This window comes from Chiloscyllium plagiosum, unplaced genomic scaffold, assembly GCF_037043375.1.
Source record: "Chiloscyllium plagiosum isolate Xiang-an unplaced genomic scaffold, Cpla_swu_hap1 HiC_scaffold_39, whole genome shotgun sequence".
Taxonomy (NCBI): Eukaryota; Metazoa; Chordata; class Chondrichthyes; order Orectolobiformes; family Hemiscylliidae; genus Chiloscyllium; species Chiloscyllium plagiosum.
Window position 1 is genome coordinate 20,664,390 of NW_028270177.1, and position 16,637 is coordinate 20,681,026.

General features: G+C 41.1%; 1 protein-coding gene across 1 annotated transcript in view; it reads left to right on the forward strand.

Moving 5' to 3' along the window:
* Positions 1-10,406: 10,406 nt before the first annotated feature.
* Positions 10,407-16,637, forward strand: part of nnt2 (nicotinamide nucleotide transhydrogenase 2) — a 68,036-nt gene continuing 61,805 nt past the window's right edge. Inside the window, exons 1-2 of the mRNA XM_043677408.2 lie at positions 10,407-10,563; positions 14,693-14,877. Of these exons, the coding sequence (XP_043533343.2) occupies positions 14,739-14,877 (139 nt within the window). The 5' untranslated portion in view covers positions 10,407-10,563; positions 14,693-14,738. The remainder of the gene's footprint in view (positions 10,564-14,692; positions 14,878-16,637) is intronic.

Consider the following 16,637-nt stretch of genomic DNA (forward strand, 5'->3'; position numbering starts at 1 on the left):
TGTCTGCGTATGGAACGAGCTGCCAGAAGAAGTGGTAGAGACTGGTACAATTGCAACATTTAAAGGCATCTGGATGGGTATGTGAATAGGAAGGGCTTAGAGGGATCTGGCGGCAAATAGGACTAGATCTATTTATGATATCTGGTCAGCTTGGACGAGTTAAACCGAAGGATATGTTTCTGTGCTGTACATCTTCATGACCTCTAGAGCAGGTGGGACTTGAACCCAGGCCTCCCAGTCTAGGAGTGGGGACACTACCACTGCACCACAACAGCCCTTCAAACTATGATTCTATAACTCATAACTAAATCAAATCAGCTGTGCAAAGATGGATCAGTTGACCCACTTACAAACATCTCAATGCAAATTATTAATTAGTAGTTAACTGAAATTGATTTATGTTTTAACCAATCTAACTCAGAAGGGTCACAAAATGACTTTATGGTGCAATAAGAACTGCCTCCATGAGTCTGAGTTACAATTATCTTATGGGGAATTGTGAAGGCAAACTGTATCAGGAACACTAGAATAGGATTAGGCCATTCAGCCCATCAAGACTGTCCCACCATTCGATAACATTAGGGCTGATATTTTTCATCAATGCCATACTTCCATTCTGTCTCCATATCCATTGATGTCATTGATCTCCAGAAACATATTGGGATTTGTCTTCAATATGCTCAATGATTGAGCTTTCCCCAGCTCACTGGGGTAGAAATTCCAAAACTTCACCATGCTCCCAGTGAAGAAATTCCTTCTCCACCTGAAATGGCCAAGCTCTCAACTTAAGTTTATGTTCCCCAGCCATGGAAAACATGCTGTCCACATCCACCCAGTCACACACCATAAGAATTTTATAACGTTCAATGAGATCACCTTTCATTCTTTGAAGTTGACCTGTAATGGTTTGGTAATGGGATGTGTCAAAAGCAGAATCTGTTCTATTTATTGTCTCTGCTTAATATGCTAAAATTTAACCTAAATGAAAATCTACACAATCATGATGTATGTTGAAAGTATGAAGTCAAAAAAACCCCTTAAAATTGCATTATAAAGCCATTTAGGGGGAACTTGTATAGGCTTGAGGAAGAGGTGAATGTGTTATGCTGGTTCAGGTAGACAAAGTGGTAGGAAATTGTTCACACGGAGCATCAACTTTGACAAGGATTATTTGAATTGAATGATCTACTGCTATGTGCTACATTCAATATATTGCTCACTCCACTGCCTGGAATGAAGCAGGCTACTTTGGCTCATCAACTGTAAATTAATCAGATTGGATTTTAACACGATAGAACTTGATACTCAATGGCATGGTTAACTTGTAACACAGCAGAACTTTCATGCAATAATTGTACAAGTTAAAATGTGCATTTTTGGGCCAGAAGCTGGAAACAGGTTAATTTGACGACTATTTGGCCAAGTACATTTAACAGGAAACAGAAATGAATGTCTATTGTCAAACATTGCCTTCATTAAATGGCAAAAGTTTCAATCTAATTCACACATGTAGAGGGATGAGTAGGGGAAAGATGGGCATGAATAAAACAAGAGAAATCAATGGGCGATCTTTTCACGAAATTTTTGCCAAAATTGCTACCAGTATCAGGTATAATTCCACTGATTCCCACAGCATCCTTAACTACATTTCCTCCTGGTCTGCTTCATGCTTATTTGCTTGATTAATTTTCCCAGTTTCTCTAGCTCTATTGAATCTATTCTGATGATGTTACCTTCCACAGAAGTGCTTCCAATAAGTCTTCCCTTTTTGTCAACAGGAAATTCCCCTTCATCATGTCCAACAGATCCCTTGGCCGTGTCCCTTCTATTTCTCACACTTCTGTTCTCACTAATTCCCCTCTCTCCCAGAACTATATTAGTTTTCCTTGTCCACAGCTTTTATTCCTCCAGCTTCCACATCTAACAGAGACCATCCTTTATCATTTCCATTACCTCCGAACACGCCATCACCTCCATTCTCCTCTCAACATTCTGAATCCACATTTCCTCTGAACACCCTGGTCCATTCCTCAACCACCCCACTACCTTTTTCCCTTCCCAAGGCACCTCCACATGCAACAGTAGGAGATGCAACACCTGCTCTTTCATTTCCTCCTTTCCCATTGTCCAGGGCTTATACATTTTTTTCCCTGGTGAAACAGTGATTTACATAAATTTCGCTCAATTTGATATACTGCATTCCTGGCTCACCATGCAATTTCTTCCACACTGGGGCACTGATTGGGTAACCCCTTTGCAATGTCCCTCCATTTTCATAACCCTGAAAAGACGCTATTCTAACATTTTATTAAAATTTTTGTCCCAGTCCCAGACCTACCTCAGAGTCCTGTCCTTCTCCGATGAAGGAACAGATGTACTTCATTTTTCACATGGACACTTGCAGCCATCAGGGTTTGACAGTGAGTTCAACAATATTTTGTTTTTGATGGACAGCTGTTGGTGATGACTTTGCTGTTCCAATGATGCAAAATACTAGTTCGTCCATCAGCAGTGCCTACCACTCTAGATGGGACTCCAAAACACACAGACCCCTCATTAGACTCAGAGCAGTGAGAGCTGTCAGGTATCCTTATTGTGATGGGAGAAGCTGTCTTACTGGCAAGTTAAGATGTGGGATGTGCTGCCTGAGAGTGTGGTGGAGGTAGGTTCAGTGGAGGCAATCAGGAGAGAATTGGATTATTAGCTGAGGAGTGTGGTGCAGAATTATGGGAGGAGGTGGGGGCATACCAGAAAGGAAAGAATAAGTTTTAAAAAATGTACTTTGGAAATGAATGTGGTGGACATACTGTGGTTCCATTTTAAAGAATAGAAAATGAGTTGGACCAGGATGCATCACTGGTCAGTTTACTGCCTTTCTGTTCTGAGATGATGCTACATTCATTGGGAAGGCCCACACAGACATTATGGGCTGAATGGCTGCCTTTTGTAGTGATTGTAACAAGGTCTAGCAAGTGGACTTCACAAAATATGAGTTCCCTAACTGGGGTTGTTTAATCATTTCAATCAGGGAACCCAGGCTGACAGGACTAAACCGGAGTATCAGGGATTCTATTCATTCTAGAAGCTGGCTCAGTGTCATGTATGATACACATGTAAATAAAAGGTGACTTGGTGATGGAATACCTACCTTTGTGGATTATTTCAGTGGCACTTAGAGAAAAACATGCTCTCAAAGGAATTTGCTCACAACAGTCATCTTTGAATTGGGATAAACATTTCTGGCATTATGCCACTATTTGGGAAGTATGACCTGTTCACCAGCAAAGACTGGGCCCAGTATTTGGAAAGAATGTGTTATTTTTTCTGGGCAAATGCCATTGGGCAGACAAAAAGCAATGAGTAATTCTCCTGACAGCATGTGGACCCACAGCTTTTTCAGTTATTATAAGCCTAACTTTCCTGGAAGCACCAGATACTAAAACCTTCCAAGAGTTGACAGATTTAGCTAAGGAATATTAAGAACCTGAACCACCTCTAATTCTGAGATGCTATTGGTTTTACTCGACAGTTTGAGAACCAGGGGAATCCATATCAGGATTTGCAACTAGGTGAAGATGACTGGCAGAGGCAGGTGATTTTGATTTAACCCTAATTGAGATACTGAGAGACCATTTGGTATGTGGGATTAATGATGTAACAATGCAAAAGTGCATACTAACTGCAGCCCAACTGGACTACAAGCAGGCATTATCATCAGTGTTGTCATTAGAGATGTGACAAATGGAGCTTATGAGTTACAGAAGTGGATACCCTTGCCAGGCCAACTGAGTTTGGACAACACCACTTCAGTGAAGGCAATTGCATAGCCTCACTCAGGACATATCTTCAATAGAGGGGGTCTAGACCAGCCCACAGCAAAATCCCAAAACAAAGCCAAGCCTTGGCCAAATGGTTAAATTTTCTTGAGGATCCAGGCCCACAGGCCATGGTAGTTGCTGCCAGAATGCAGACTTGTGACAGCAAAAGAAGTCCCACTAGGCTTGAATTGGGTAAGAAGACTCATAGGCCCGTATCCAGGACAGTGCACACCCTGGAAAGTTCATCTTCAGCTGGTTTGAAACAGTTAAAATGCTTAGCAACATCCAAATCACAATCAATCAAAAGAAACATCTGATTAAATGGTCACCCAATTCTAATTGAGGTTGATACTGGTGCTGCTATATCAGTGATTGTGGAACCAGCTTTTACCAAATTTTGCTCTGGACTCAAACCTTTAAATTTGCATAAGACCTTGGCTAGGCTGAGAACAAATGCCAGGGAACCTTTACTGATTAAATATGCAACTTCGGTTCTGGTCTTTTGTGAGAAGCAGCTGGTTCAATTACTACTGACTGTGCCCAAGCTTGATGAACCAAAATTGGTTGAGAAAGATTCCCCTAGATTGGCTCAACATTTTCAGCTTAGAAAATGGTTGCCTCAGTGAAGTCTTAATTAAATACCCAGACATTTTTCAGGGAGGTCTAAGTACTAACAAAGGAGACAAGGCCACCTTACATAGAACCCCTACAGTGTGGAAACAGGCCATTTGGCCCAACAAATCCACACCAAGTTTCCAAAACGAAACTCACCCAGACCTATTCCCCTACATTTAACCCTGACTAACGCACCTAACCTACACATCCCTGAACATCAGGCAATTTAGCATAGCCAACTCACCAAACCTTTGGATTGTGGGAGAAAACTGGAGCACACAGAGGAAACCCATACAGACACTGGGAGAATGTGTAAACTCCACACAAACAGTCACCTAAGGCTGGAATCAAACCCAGGTCCCCAGCACTGTGAGATAGCAGTGCTAACCACTGAGCGACCATGCCACCCCTGTTGACCTGGAAGCAATTCCATGATTGTGCAAGGCCCGCCCAGTGCTATTTGCTTTACAGGCAGAAATCAGGTGGCTGGAAAGCAAAGGAATCATCAAACCAGTCCAGTTTGCAGAATGGGCAGCACCGGTTGTTCCAACTGTAAAGTCTAATGGGTCGGTTCGCCTTTGTGGGGATTTTAAACAAATGGTGAACCACTTTTAGCAGCTGAATACACACCTAATCCCTTGCAATAAGGACTAATACACAAAACTGGCTGGGGAAGCTGTACTTCACAAAGGTGGACATAAGCCATGTGTACCTGCAATTGCAATTAGATACGAATTTCCAGAAGTATGCTACAATTAATACCCATAAGGGTTTGTACCAATAAATGATACTACCTTTTGGGGAATCATCAGCATATGCCATTTTCCAGCAGATTATGGACAACATCTTACAAGGTCTACCCCAGGTCACCAGTTATCTAGATGACGTGCTAATAACTGGGAAGACCAATAAAGAGCATTTAGAGAACCTGGGATATAGTACTTAAACATATCTCCCAAGAAGGTGTATACCTAAGAATGGAAAAATGTGTTCAAAGCATGCCAAGGGAGCTACTTGTGCTAAAAAGTCGACAAGACCGGGCTACACCTATTGGAAGATAAAGTGAGGGTGATCAAAGGTTTGCAGCTCCCATGTCCGTGCTGGAGCTTGGGACTTTCCTTAGGTTGGTGAATTATTATGGAAATTCATACATTACAGGCCTCCATCCTGACACCCTTACATTTCCTATTGAGAAATGATTAGCATTAGAAATGGTCTTGTGGCCAAGGTGGTCTTAGTGGCACTATGGCTCGGTGGTTAGTACTACTGCCTCACAGCACCAGGGACCTGCATTCAATTCCCGCCTCGGGCAACTGTCTGTGTGGAATTTGCACATTCTCCCCGTGTCTGAGTGGGTTTTCTCTGGGTGCTCTGGTTTCCTCCCAAAATCCAAAGATGTCTAAGATGAGTGGGTTACTCTTTGGAGGGTCAGTGTGGACGTGTTGGGCCAAAGGGCCTGTTTTCCTACTGTAGGGAATCTAACCTAATGTAGCCAATAACATATGCTTCCTGGACTTTGGCTGAAGCCAAATGAAGATATGCCCAGAGATGAAATGTTTGGCAATCATCTTTGGTGTGAGAAAGTTCCACTAATACCTTTATGGATGTAAATTAGTAATAATAACAGATCACATTCTCCTGCTAGGGATAATTAAAGAGGACAGGGCCATGCCACCCATTATAGTCATAGTCATTCTTCAGATCAAATTCTGCGGTGGGCTCTTGTTCTCTATGCATACAATTACAAGTTTGAAAACCGTTTGGGAAGTTAAGTGCAAATGTGGATGCCTCGAGCTACCTTTCATTGACCACCCTTCTGGTTACCCCTCTGATGGTATCGAGTGTGGACAAAAAAATTCCATCCTGGCAAAACTACAACAGCTGGTGGTAATGGGGGAAACAAAGGGGCCATGAGGAAGCTGACCAGGTGTGAAAATGCCCCAGAAGTAGCCACAGGAAAAGAATGGGCCTACGTTTGAGGACTTAGGGGGAGAGGGATGTAATGCTTAGAACAAAGTCTGCCAGATTGATCTCATAGAAGTGAGCTCCCTAATGCGGGCTGTTAATCTGGTCCAATCAGGGAGCCCTGGCTGCCAGATATAAACTGGAGTCTCCCCCTCTTCCGCGGTTACGTTAGAGCCCGGGTGTCCTTGGAGAAGGAGCACGTGGTCTCCACCAATACCCTGGAGTTGTTCAGGGAGAGGTGGGCGCCGCAGGGAGTGGAGTGCATTATTTCCCCCTCCAACTCTATTTTGATTTAATCCCTGCCCTCCCCTTCACTGTTTGATCACACAGCATTGCCTTTTGTGTAGGGCACTGCTTGTCACTGGCCACTCGGGTGTTTCCTTTCTTCCTGGTGGTGGAAATTGAATAAAGATTCGTACAGCTTGTGTCTCTCACTGTGTCTCACACCTGCACACACACATGGGTGCTGGGGAAAAAGTAAGCAAAAAAAAAAATAGGTGTGACAGAGGTTCCGTTCATTCTGAGAGCTGGATCAGTATGTAAAAAAAAACTGGAGTCTCCCCCTCTTCCGCGGTTACGTTAGAGCCCGGGTGTCCTTGGAGAAGGAGCACGCGGTCTCCACCAACACCCTGGAGTTGTTCAGGGAGAGGTGGGCGCCACAGGGAGTGGAGTGCAGTATTTCCCCCTCCAACTCTATTTTGATTTAGTCCCTGCCCTCCCCTTCACTGTTTGATCACGCAGCATTACCCTTTAATGTGAAGGGCACTGCTTGTCACTGGCCACTCGGGTGTTTTCCTATCTTCCTGGTGGTGGAAACTGAATAAAGATTCGTACACCTTGTGTCTTTCACTGTGTCTCACACCTGCACACACACAACATGGGTGCTGGGGTAAAAATAAGCACTACCGCAGTTAGGCGACAGTGTGGGGAAAAAAAGGCAAAAAAAAAAGAAAAGCAGGAGTGTCTGATGTTGTGCTCACTCTGACAGCTGGCTCTGAGGGAGCTGGATCAGTGACAAGGGCTCTGCGTGGAAAAAAGGGGGGCCTTGGTGACAGGATACCAGCTTCTGTGGAGATTTTTCAACAAGTATATCCTTTCCTTGTATAAGGAGATCAAAACCCCAGGTGAGTTTTCAACAAGGCTGTATGCAATTGCAACTCTACACCTTTACTCCAGCACTGAAAACCTTTTGTAATGAAAGCCAACTGACCATTTTCCTTCTTGATTGTTTGCTGCACCTGCATGTTAGCTCTCAGTAAGTTGAGAAGAGGGACATCCTGGATCCTTTGAATACTGACACTTACCAATCTCTCTCCATTTAAGAAATACTCTGCATTTCTACCAAAGTTCACATTTTTTTCCACATTATTGCACCTGCCATATTCTTGTCCACTAAGTCTTTCTAAATCCCTTTGAAACCTCTTTGCATAGAGTCTCAGGAGAAGCTGCAAATTCCTCACAACACTGAATCCCACCTGGTTTTGTGTTGTCAGCCATCTTGAAGTATTGCATTTGGTTCCTGAATCCAAATTATTGATATTGGTTAAAGGAGACATCTTCAAACAGGGCAACAAAGGCGTCAGCAGTGTGCACTGATGGTGTTCCCTGACTGTTGATTTCTGTCAGGTTGAATTAAAGATTGTGTATTTGATTTATCTGGATCGGATAAATTTCTGAGAAGAGTTTTTTTTAAATTGCAGTCTTGTTAGGTTGTTCGAGGATGTCTGGAGCTAGCTGCGACCCCATTGCTCCTGGTCAGGATAGAGTGACATTACGTTCCTTTGTATCAATGACTCATTAGACTTTCATGGAATTGATTACATTAAGGAGTTTGGAGAGTTACTGTGATCATAGAGTCATTGAGATGTACAGCATGGAAACAAACCCTTCGATCCAACCCATCCACGCCGACCAGATATCCCAATCCAATATTGTCCCATCTGCCAGCACCCGGCCCATATCCCTCCAAACCCTTCATATTCATTTGCCTATCCAAATGCCTTTTAAATGTTGCAATTGTACTAGCAAAATAAATAAACAAATAAATAAATAAACTGGAGTCTCCCCGTCTTCCACGGTTACGTTAGAGCCCGGGTGTCCTTGGAGAAGGAGCACGCAGTCTCCACCAACACCCTGGAGTTGTTCAGGGAGAGGTGGGCGCCGCAGGAAGTGGAGTGCATTAATTTCCCGTCCAACTCTATTTTGATTTAATCCCTGCCCTTCACTGTTTGATCACACAGCATTGCCTTTTGATGTGAAGGGCATTGATTGTCACTCGCCACTTGGGTGTTTCCTTTCTTCCTGGTGGTGGAAGCTGAATAAAGATTCGTGCACCTTGTGTCTCTCACTGTGTCTCACACCTGCACACACACAACATGGGTGCATGAGTAAAAATAAGCACTACCACAGTTAGGCAGTAGTGTGGGGGTAAAAGAAAAATAACTAAATAAACAGGAGGGTCAGAGATTATGCTCACTTTGAGAGCTGGAAAAAAAAACTGGAGTCTCCCCCTCTTCCGCGGTTACGTTAGGGCCCGGGTGTCTCTGGGAAAGGAGCACGTGGTGTCCACCAACACCCTGGAGTTGTTCAGGGAGAGGTGGGCACTGCAGGAAGTGGAGTGCATTATTTCCCCGTCCAATTCTATTTTGATTTAATCCCTGCCCCCCCCTTCACTGATCACGCAGCATTGCCCTTTGATGTGAAGGGCACTGCTTGTCACTGGCCACTTTAGGTGTTTCTTTTCTTCCTGGTGGCAGAAATTGAATAAAAATTCATGCACCTTGTGTCTTTCACTGTGTCTCACACCTGCACACACATAACATGCACACACATAACTTTTGCTGGGGAAAAATAAGTACCGCAGTGGGGGTAATGAAAAAAAAGAAAAAAAGAAAGAAAACATTAAACTGGAGTCTCCACTCTGAGAAAAAGGAAAATGAAGGAGTCTTGGCTGTCTTGTATGTAGTTGTTACTGTTACTTTTGTGATGACTGAAACTGGGATTTGAAATTTATCCTCATTTCCCTGAAAACTGGTTGTACGGTGGGGTTTGGGGTCTGGCTTTGCTGCCCCTTTTCCTTGTAAAATTGTAGTTTCTTTGTATACAGGTGCTTAATGTTAACTGTTTTGTAAACTGTATTGTTTAATAAAATAAATAAACTGGAATCTCCACTCTGAGAAAAAAAGGAGTCTTGACTGCCTTGTATGTATTTGTGATATTTGTATTTGTTTTTATTTGCTATTGTTTTTATTTGTTATTGTAGTTGTTGCTGTTTTGTGATGATCGAAAGTGGGATTTGAGGTTTGTCTTCATTTCCCTGAAAACTGGTTGAATGGTGGAATTTGAGGTCTGGCTTTGCTGCCTCTTTCCTGTACATGTTAACTGTTTGTAATTTGTATTGGTTAATAAACTAAAAGAAACAAACAGAGGGGTTCTGTTGCCTCTAGGAGCTGGCTCTAAACTAACCGGGTTGGTGTCATGTACTAGGCACGTTTAAATAAAGACTGACTTGGTGATAGGACACCGGCCTTTGTGTAGTTATTAACCTGCTGCACTTTTATAATTCTATGATTCTGCAGTCGGCAGCGTTCTCAATAGGAAGACGGCCCGACCAGTATCACTGTATGCGAAAACAGGCTGTTTTCCCCACAAAGCCCTCTACACTTGGGGAGTAGGACAAATCAACATTGTTTCTTTCTCCGCTGACACTGTCTGATCTCTTGATGCTGTTTTGACTTGCCTTTATTTAAAATAAAGTGTTCTCCCATCATGCCGTCCTTGACATTGAGAAGCGAGAGCAGCGACGTGAAAGCCAGCCGGAGAGAATGGGGGAAACCAGGAATGAACATGGAACCCAGTCACTGTGCAGTGTTTGTGTGAGATTGAATGCCCTTGAGGGGATTAATCATTGTGAGGGGGCTGCTGGTGGTCCCCTAGCTTCTGAAATCTCTCCCCAACCCCCTTTGACCGCAGAGCTCGTTTCCGCCACCAAGTCAAACCTTCTTCCTGCACCAGAATCACATGAGGGTTTATTTAAGGGAAAAGAAAAAGCGGTGAACGGCGTCTGACGTGAATGAAGGTCACAGGGAGAGAGTAATCCCTCCCTTTCTGTCCCGGCTGCCGGGCGAGGGGGAGTTTGCAGATCCACCGTCCGCCTCAGCTTCAGGTGGGGGTTTATTTATTAATTTTTTAAAATATGCAGATTCGGGTGGATTTGTGATGTTTTGAGTGTGTCTTTGTGTGTGTGTGTGAGAGAGAGAAAAACCGGCCCCAGCTGCTACCAATGGCGGGATCAGTCCACCAACTGGGGGTACCTGAAGGTGACTGAGGAGTTTTCCATCAAAAATCACTTCCCATCTTGAGGCCAGCGGTGGGAGCAATCGCCTCTGCACCTTGGTTTTCGCAAGAGGATCAGATTTGGATGCTCGCAGTCCCTCCGATGCTCTGGCCTGGGCTTTCTTTGTTTTCTTTCAATACGAGGCCCCCTCTGTCATTCTACATTTTTATACATTTTCTCTCGCTCACCGCAGAGCTCAACAGCGCCTGGTCACTGAGGATTTGCAGTCCTGTGTCAGATAATTTTTAAAATTTGGACACGTGGAATAAGAATGGACCGTTACTACTTGCTTTTGTTTTCCTCTGAAAAAAAATCTCCATTTGCCCTTCTCTGTCCTTTTGGTGTCATTGTCGTCCATTGCCATTAGTCGCTTGTTTGACCAGAACTGTGCATGGTGACCCAGTTTTAGTCTGCTCAGTTCAGAGTAACTCAAACTCCTTAGCAACGCCTGAATTATATAATGATCATTTGTAAAGTTGTACAGCTGGAAGACGCTGATTTATTCATGCACTTGAAGAACATCTGATTAGATTTTCATCCATATATTCAGCACAGATTAATAAATTCCAGACTGGATTTTCAATGTAAGACATTTCTTGTATGATAAGGGATACTAACAGATTCCCAGAAAAAAAAGGGATTTTCAATTTGAAATCTTGACACCATTGGGAGAAACTAGATTGACATCTCATGAGAAGAAGGATTGGAATTGAAGTCTGAATAGTGGTTTTTTTCCCTTTTTCATTCTTATTTAGGTGAGAGATCAAAGAAGGATGATTTCTTACAGAATGTGATCGAGTGGTGGAGGTGTATGGTGTAAAGTTCATAATAAAATAATTGCGTGGACTAGAGCCAGGTGACCCCCTAACCTCCGACTGATAGATCCAAGTGTTCCTGTATTGTGATGAAGCTTTCATGACAGAGTATTAAACTTGGATTAAATTTATAGTTCAAATTGTGCAAATATAATAACTCTTGTTGGCAATTTAAACTCTTAGCTTCATCTGTAAAGTTTCAAATGCCCATCTTCTTGTTAGTCACAACCAGTGTATGCTGAGACATTTCTGCATTTTTTTAGCCATTTCATTTCTTGTTTGAAACCAATGCTATATGATTGTAAGTCTTTGTGATTGATCCTTTCTGAGGTACTGTACATTCTTATAGTTAGCATAACGTGTAGTAACGATCCAAACTTGTTTTAAGAAATATGTACATAAGATTCATCCAGTGCATTGCAGTTCTGTGCCTGACTACTTTGAATTCATTCTGGGAAAGCAGTCAGTCATTCCTCCAGCTTTAGGAGGCTCTGAAATTGCAGAATATTTATCCATCACCCATAAACCTGAATAATTACAGTACATATTTCTAGTGAAAAGTTGTCACTATAGCACCCTGTTAAATTGATATTTCATCTACCCTCTTTACCTACACTTACTGCTAAGTATTTAACAATTTATTTCTAATCTGGGAAACATTCTCGAGTACAGTACATTGAAATTAGTCACATCCATAAATTTAGGAAGAACTACTCCAAGGACAGACTGATGAATGTTACATGGAATCTTTTATAGTTGTCAATAAGAGTTCACTCTTCAAACTTACTTAAAAACTACACCTGGGTGCCAATGCTCTCAACATGGTATAATAAACTTGATCAATTGTTCTCTTCCACCTTCACACATCAAGTTCATTAGCAGATATTGTATGATTTGGAGATGTTGGTGTTGGACTGGAGTGTACAAAGTTACAAATCACACAACACCAGGTTATAGTCCAACAGGTTTAATTGAAAGCACTAGCTTTCGGAGCACCGCTCCTTCATCAGGTGGTTATGAAGGAGCGGCGCTCCGAAAGCCAGTGCTTCTAATTAAACCTGTTGGACTATAACCTGGTGTTGTGTGATTTGTAACCAGATTTTGTATGTTATTGTTCCGTTGTGTTCCTCAGATTTTTCACAGATATTAGATTTGGATAACAATGTATCAAAAGTCTAATTATTATAGTTCAGTTCCTGGAACATTTTACTTTATAAAGTTTCCACATGAATTATATTTTCAAGAGCAAGTGTTTAGAAATAGAAATGCTGTTGATATACTGATGAAGGCCACAGTTGTTTCATTTTTGCTATGTATAACTGAAGTTGTCTGTAGAACTATAAAACCCAGAATAAATAATGCAGTACAATATCAATTGTTGTTACTTACATGATTAACTGGAAAAGATTTGCAGGCCTTAATATATCCAAACTACAGCATATTTTAAATAAATATTCGTTATTTCACAGATCAGACAGGGGATAGAGTTAATTGTAATGCATTGTTCAGGGTGAAACAGGAGCAAAGAGGGATTGGGCAGGAACTTAAAGTTGTAAGTATGAAGGTGGATAGTGGGCAATATGTAAGTGGAGGACTTGACATTCAAAAATAGGAGTGACAGTAGAATATAATGACAGAAACTTCAACCAAGACAATTGAAGCATCAGCATGGATCCAAGGACCAGTAGTGGACGTTTTTCAAAGCAGCTTTGAAATAACAGATATAAACAAATTTTTTGGTTTCGTTATGATCACGAAGGGTGCCGAACAGTGGTGGGATTAATAGATGCACAAAACCAATTAGCCTTAGAAATGTAATTGTTTATCTTTAAGTAACACACTCGACCAGAATCAGATCAACATATATCATATGTTTTTTTTATTAACAAATAGTTCACTTTTCCTGCTTTTGAAATCTCCCATCCATGTACTTAAGTGTGAGAAGGTATTTTATTGCTTATGCATTGCACAATTAGCCTCACAACTGATAGGATCAATTCTTTTATTTTGCATGTTCAAGTTTACTTATTTATCTGGATCACTTTTGTGTGCATTTCAATCACTTAGTGATTTATGGGCATACGAAGTGGGGAATTCATTGATCCTACATCCTCAGTGAGGTGATCTGTTTGAAAGGTGCAAAGTATGGAGAATAGGTGCTCCACCTTTGTAGGCGAAAGTGAGGACTGCAGATGCTGGGGATCAGAGTCAAGATTAGAGTGGTGTTGGAAAAACACAGCAGGTCAGGCAGCATCCGGGGAGCAGGAAAATCAACATTTCAGGCAAAAGTCCTACATCAGCCATCTCTGATAAAGGGCTTTTGCCCGAAATGTCAATTTTCCTACTCCATCTTTGTAGCCCTGGGATGGGTTTGGCAAATTTTACCAATTTTTAACTACAGCAGAATTACAACCTCTAATCTTCATTGACTTAATTCACCCTGAACCATTAGAACTTAGCACCATAACCTTTCAGTTAAGGAATCCTGAACTTTTTAATCAAATAAAATGCCTGTTTACACCAGGTAATGCTTTGACAATCCATGATATAATGGCTTCACCTAAGCTACTGTCTTTCAAATCAGCTGTGTGAAAATTGGAATTGTCCAAACGTTGGGCATCTCTGTAGGTTGTCATGCATCAATTTTAATTATGATTAAATAAATATAATAATTTACTGCTACATTTCATCTGGTGCTGGATTAATGTATTGACATGTTGGATTAGTTATTTTCTTCATGTACTGGTCTTCACCTGTGCTTCATAAACCCTTGAGCTGACCCACAAGCTTGGCCTGTTTTGCTTGACCATTCTGACTCTTTCAATCTTAGCATATCATTTGTTTTCAAACTTCACTATCATGTTCTTTTCTTCTGAAGACATAATTGAAGTAATGAAATGAAGTGAATAAATTAAAGTTCCTTTTTTTTCTCTCTCTTTTGAAGCTAATGGGATCAGAAATTTGGCAAGGCCTTAGTCCTGCGATGGCTGATTTTGAGGCACTGTACCATTGGTAGAAGTGTTGTGATGATGTAAGATCATAAGGAATACAGTGTCCATTTAATAGCCTGTAGCAGGTTTTATTGAAATGCTGACTTTCCTGTTATCCACGTCCTCAGTTTTCTTTTTACTGTTTCCCTCTAGAGTGGCTCAACATTGACACAGCACAATCCTAAGCCCTCTGCTCATCATGGCCAGTTTATTCCGTGGTGTGACGTGCTGCACTTTACCACTGTTCCACAGCGTACCAGCTGTTACGATTAAACAAACACTCTGCAAACGTTATTTTAAAACTTATCGGGTTTTGTGGAACCAACAAGCAATTAAAGGTAACTTTTTAATCATTTTGCAAGTAGCTTGTTACTGTAGCTCTTTTCAATTAAACAAGAGGGGCAAGTTGCTTATAAGAACTGTTTTGTTATCTTTAACTATCAGTGGCATTTTGTTAACTTGCCTTATTCATGATCTATACCACATTCCACCCCATTCTATTTGTCCAAACTCATGATGAACACAGAGCTTTGCTTGCACAGAACAATTAGTATAGATACAGTTGGCTGATGGATGTAGAGAATTGTGATTATGTATGCCTTTTGCATCGGTGACTGAAGTGCAGAATCAGCTTGTTTTTATTTTAATGTAAAGACATGAATAGAATACTTTTTTATGAACATGAAGTTTCCACATTGCTTTCTATTCTGTAGTTACATATAATCAATGTTGTAAATGTCAAATAAAAGTGAATGTAATTTAACCACCTTTAAAGTTCTTGTCTAGCTTACATAATGTCAAAGGACAGTTGCATTCTTTAAGTCCAATTGTCATGTTTTTGTACATGTTATGACTTTTTTTAGTTCTACAAGGAAAATAATTCACTTTACAGCAGGTCTGACTAACTGGCTAACCTTTCCTAGGCCTGTGTTGGGCATAGTTCCCAGCAACTGTTTACTAGAACTTGAGACTGCATCCTTGCCAATTAAAGGAGTGATATGTGAAACCAACATATGTGCAGCAAAAAGTGTTGTTGCGTGTTGTATATAATGTTTGTATAGAACTTGTGCACATCTTTGTTCCAGGACGTATTGCAATTTCAACACATTGTTTAATGCACTTGTGCCAGAGTTATTTGATTTTCCCTATAGAACGAAGGAACTTTACAGTATACAAGCATTCGTCTTACTGTGTCTGATGCAGCTCGTTGCTAGAAGCAAAATTAAGACCCATTGATACTATTGCCAAACTTTGGGGTATGTGACAGGCTGCCTTTCTCCCCATAGTCCTCCTTCCTCTGTTTCTAATAATGAAACAATGTTTCTTTTCTAAAACTGTTAAGAATTGCCAATGTCTTGAAGAATTCCATGCCCAACATGAAAACTCATAATCAACTCCTCTCTGCCTCCCAAATGATACTTAAGTGGATACAATGTTTCAATTTACAGAATAGTGTCTCACTGCAGTATATGTTTTAACATTCTGGTAGAAATCCCAATATAGTTAATAACTTGCAACTATGAAATAAAGTATTTACATTCTTTAAACATCCAGTTTTTTTTAAATGCTGTGCTTATTGTACAGTTAATTTTTGCATGCAGGTTGTTCAGGGAAGTTCCAGGCATCCAATACCTGTTAAACTCTTATAAACTTTAATCTGTCCTAAATATAATTAAGCTGTACTGTCTCTCCCAATATCAATCTTAAAGCAAGTTGAGTATTAATATCATACTTTATTGAATCATTTTTTACTTTAAGTTCATTCCTTTACCAATTAACTATCCATAGAACTTCAATCTACAAGGCCAAGGGCAGCAGATACTAGGGAACATCACCTGTAAGATCGTCTCGAAGCTACTCACTACCTTGCCTTGGAAATGTATTATTGTTCCTTCGGTATTGTTGGGACAAAATTCTTGAATTCCCTCCCTAATGGTATTTCAGATCTCTCTACAGCACATGGACTGTATTGGCTCAAAAGGGCAGCTCACCCACACTTGAGGACAATTAGGATTGGGCAATAAATACTGACCCAATCGATGATGCACATGTTCTGTGAATACATATTTTTTAAAATTGGAAATAAAGGTGAACAGCT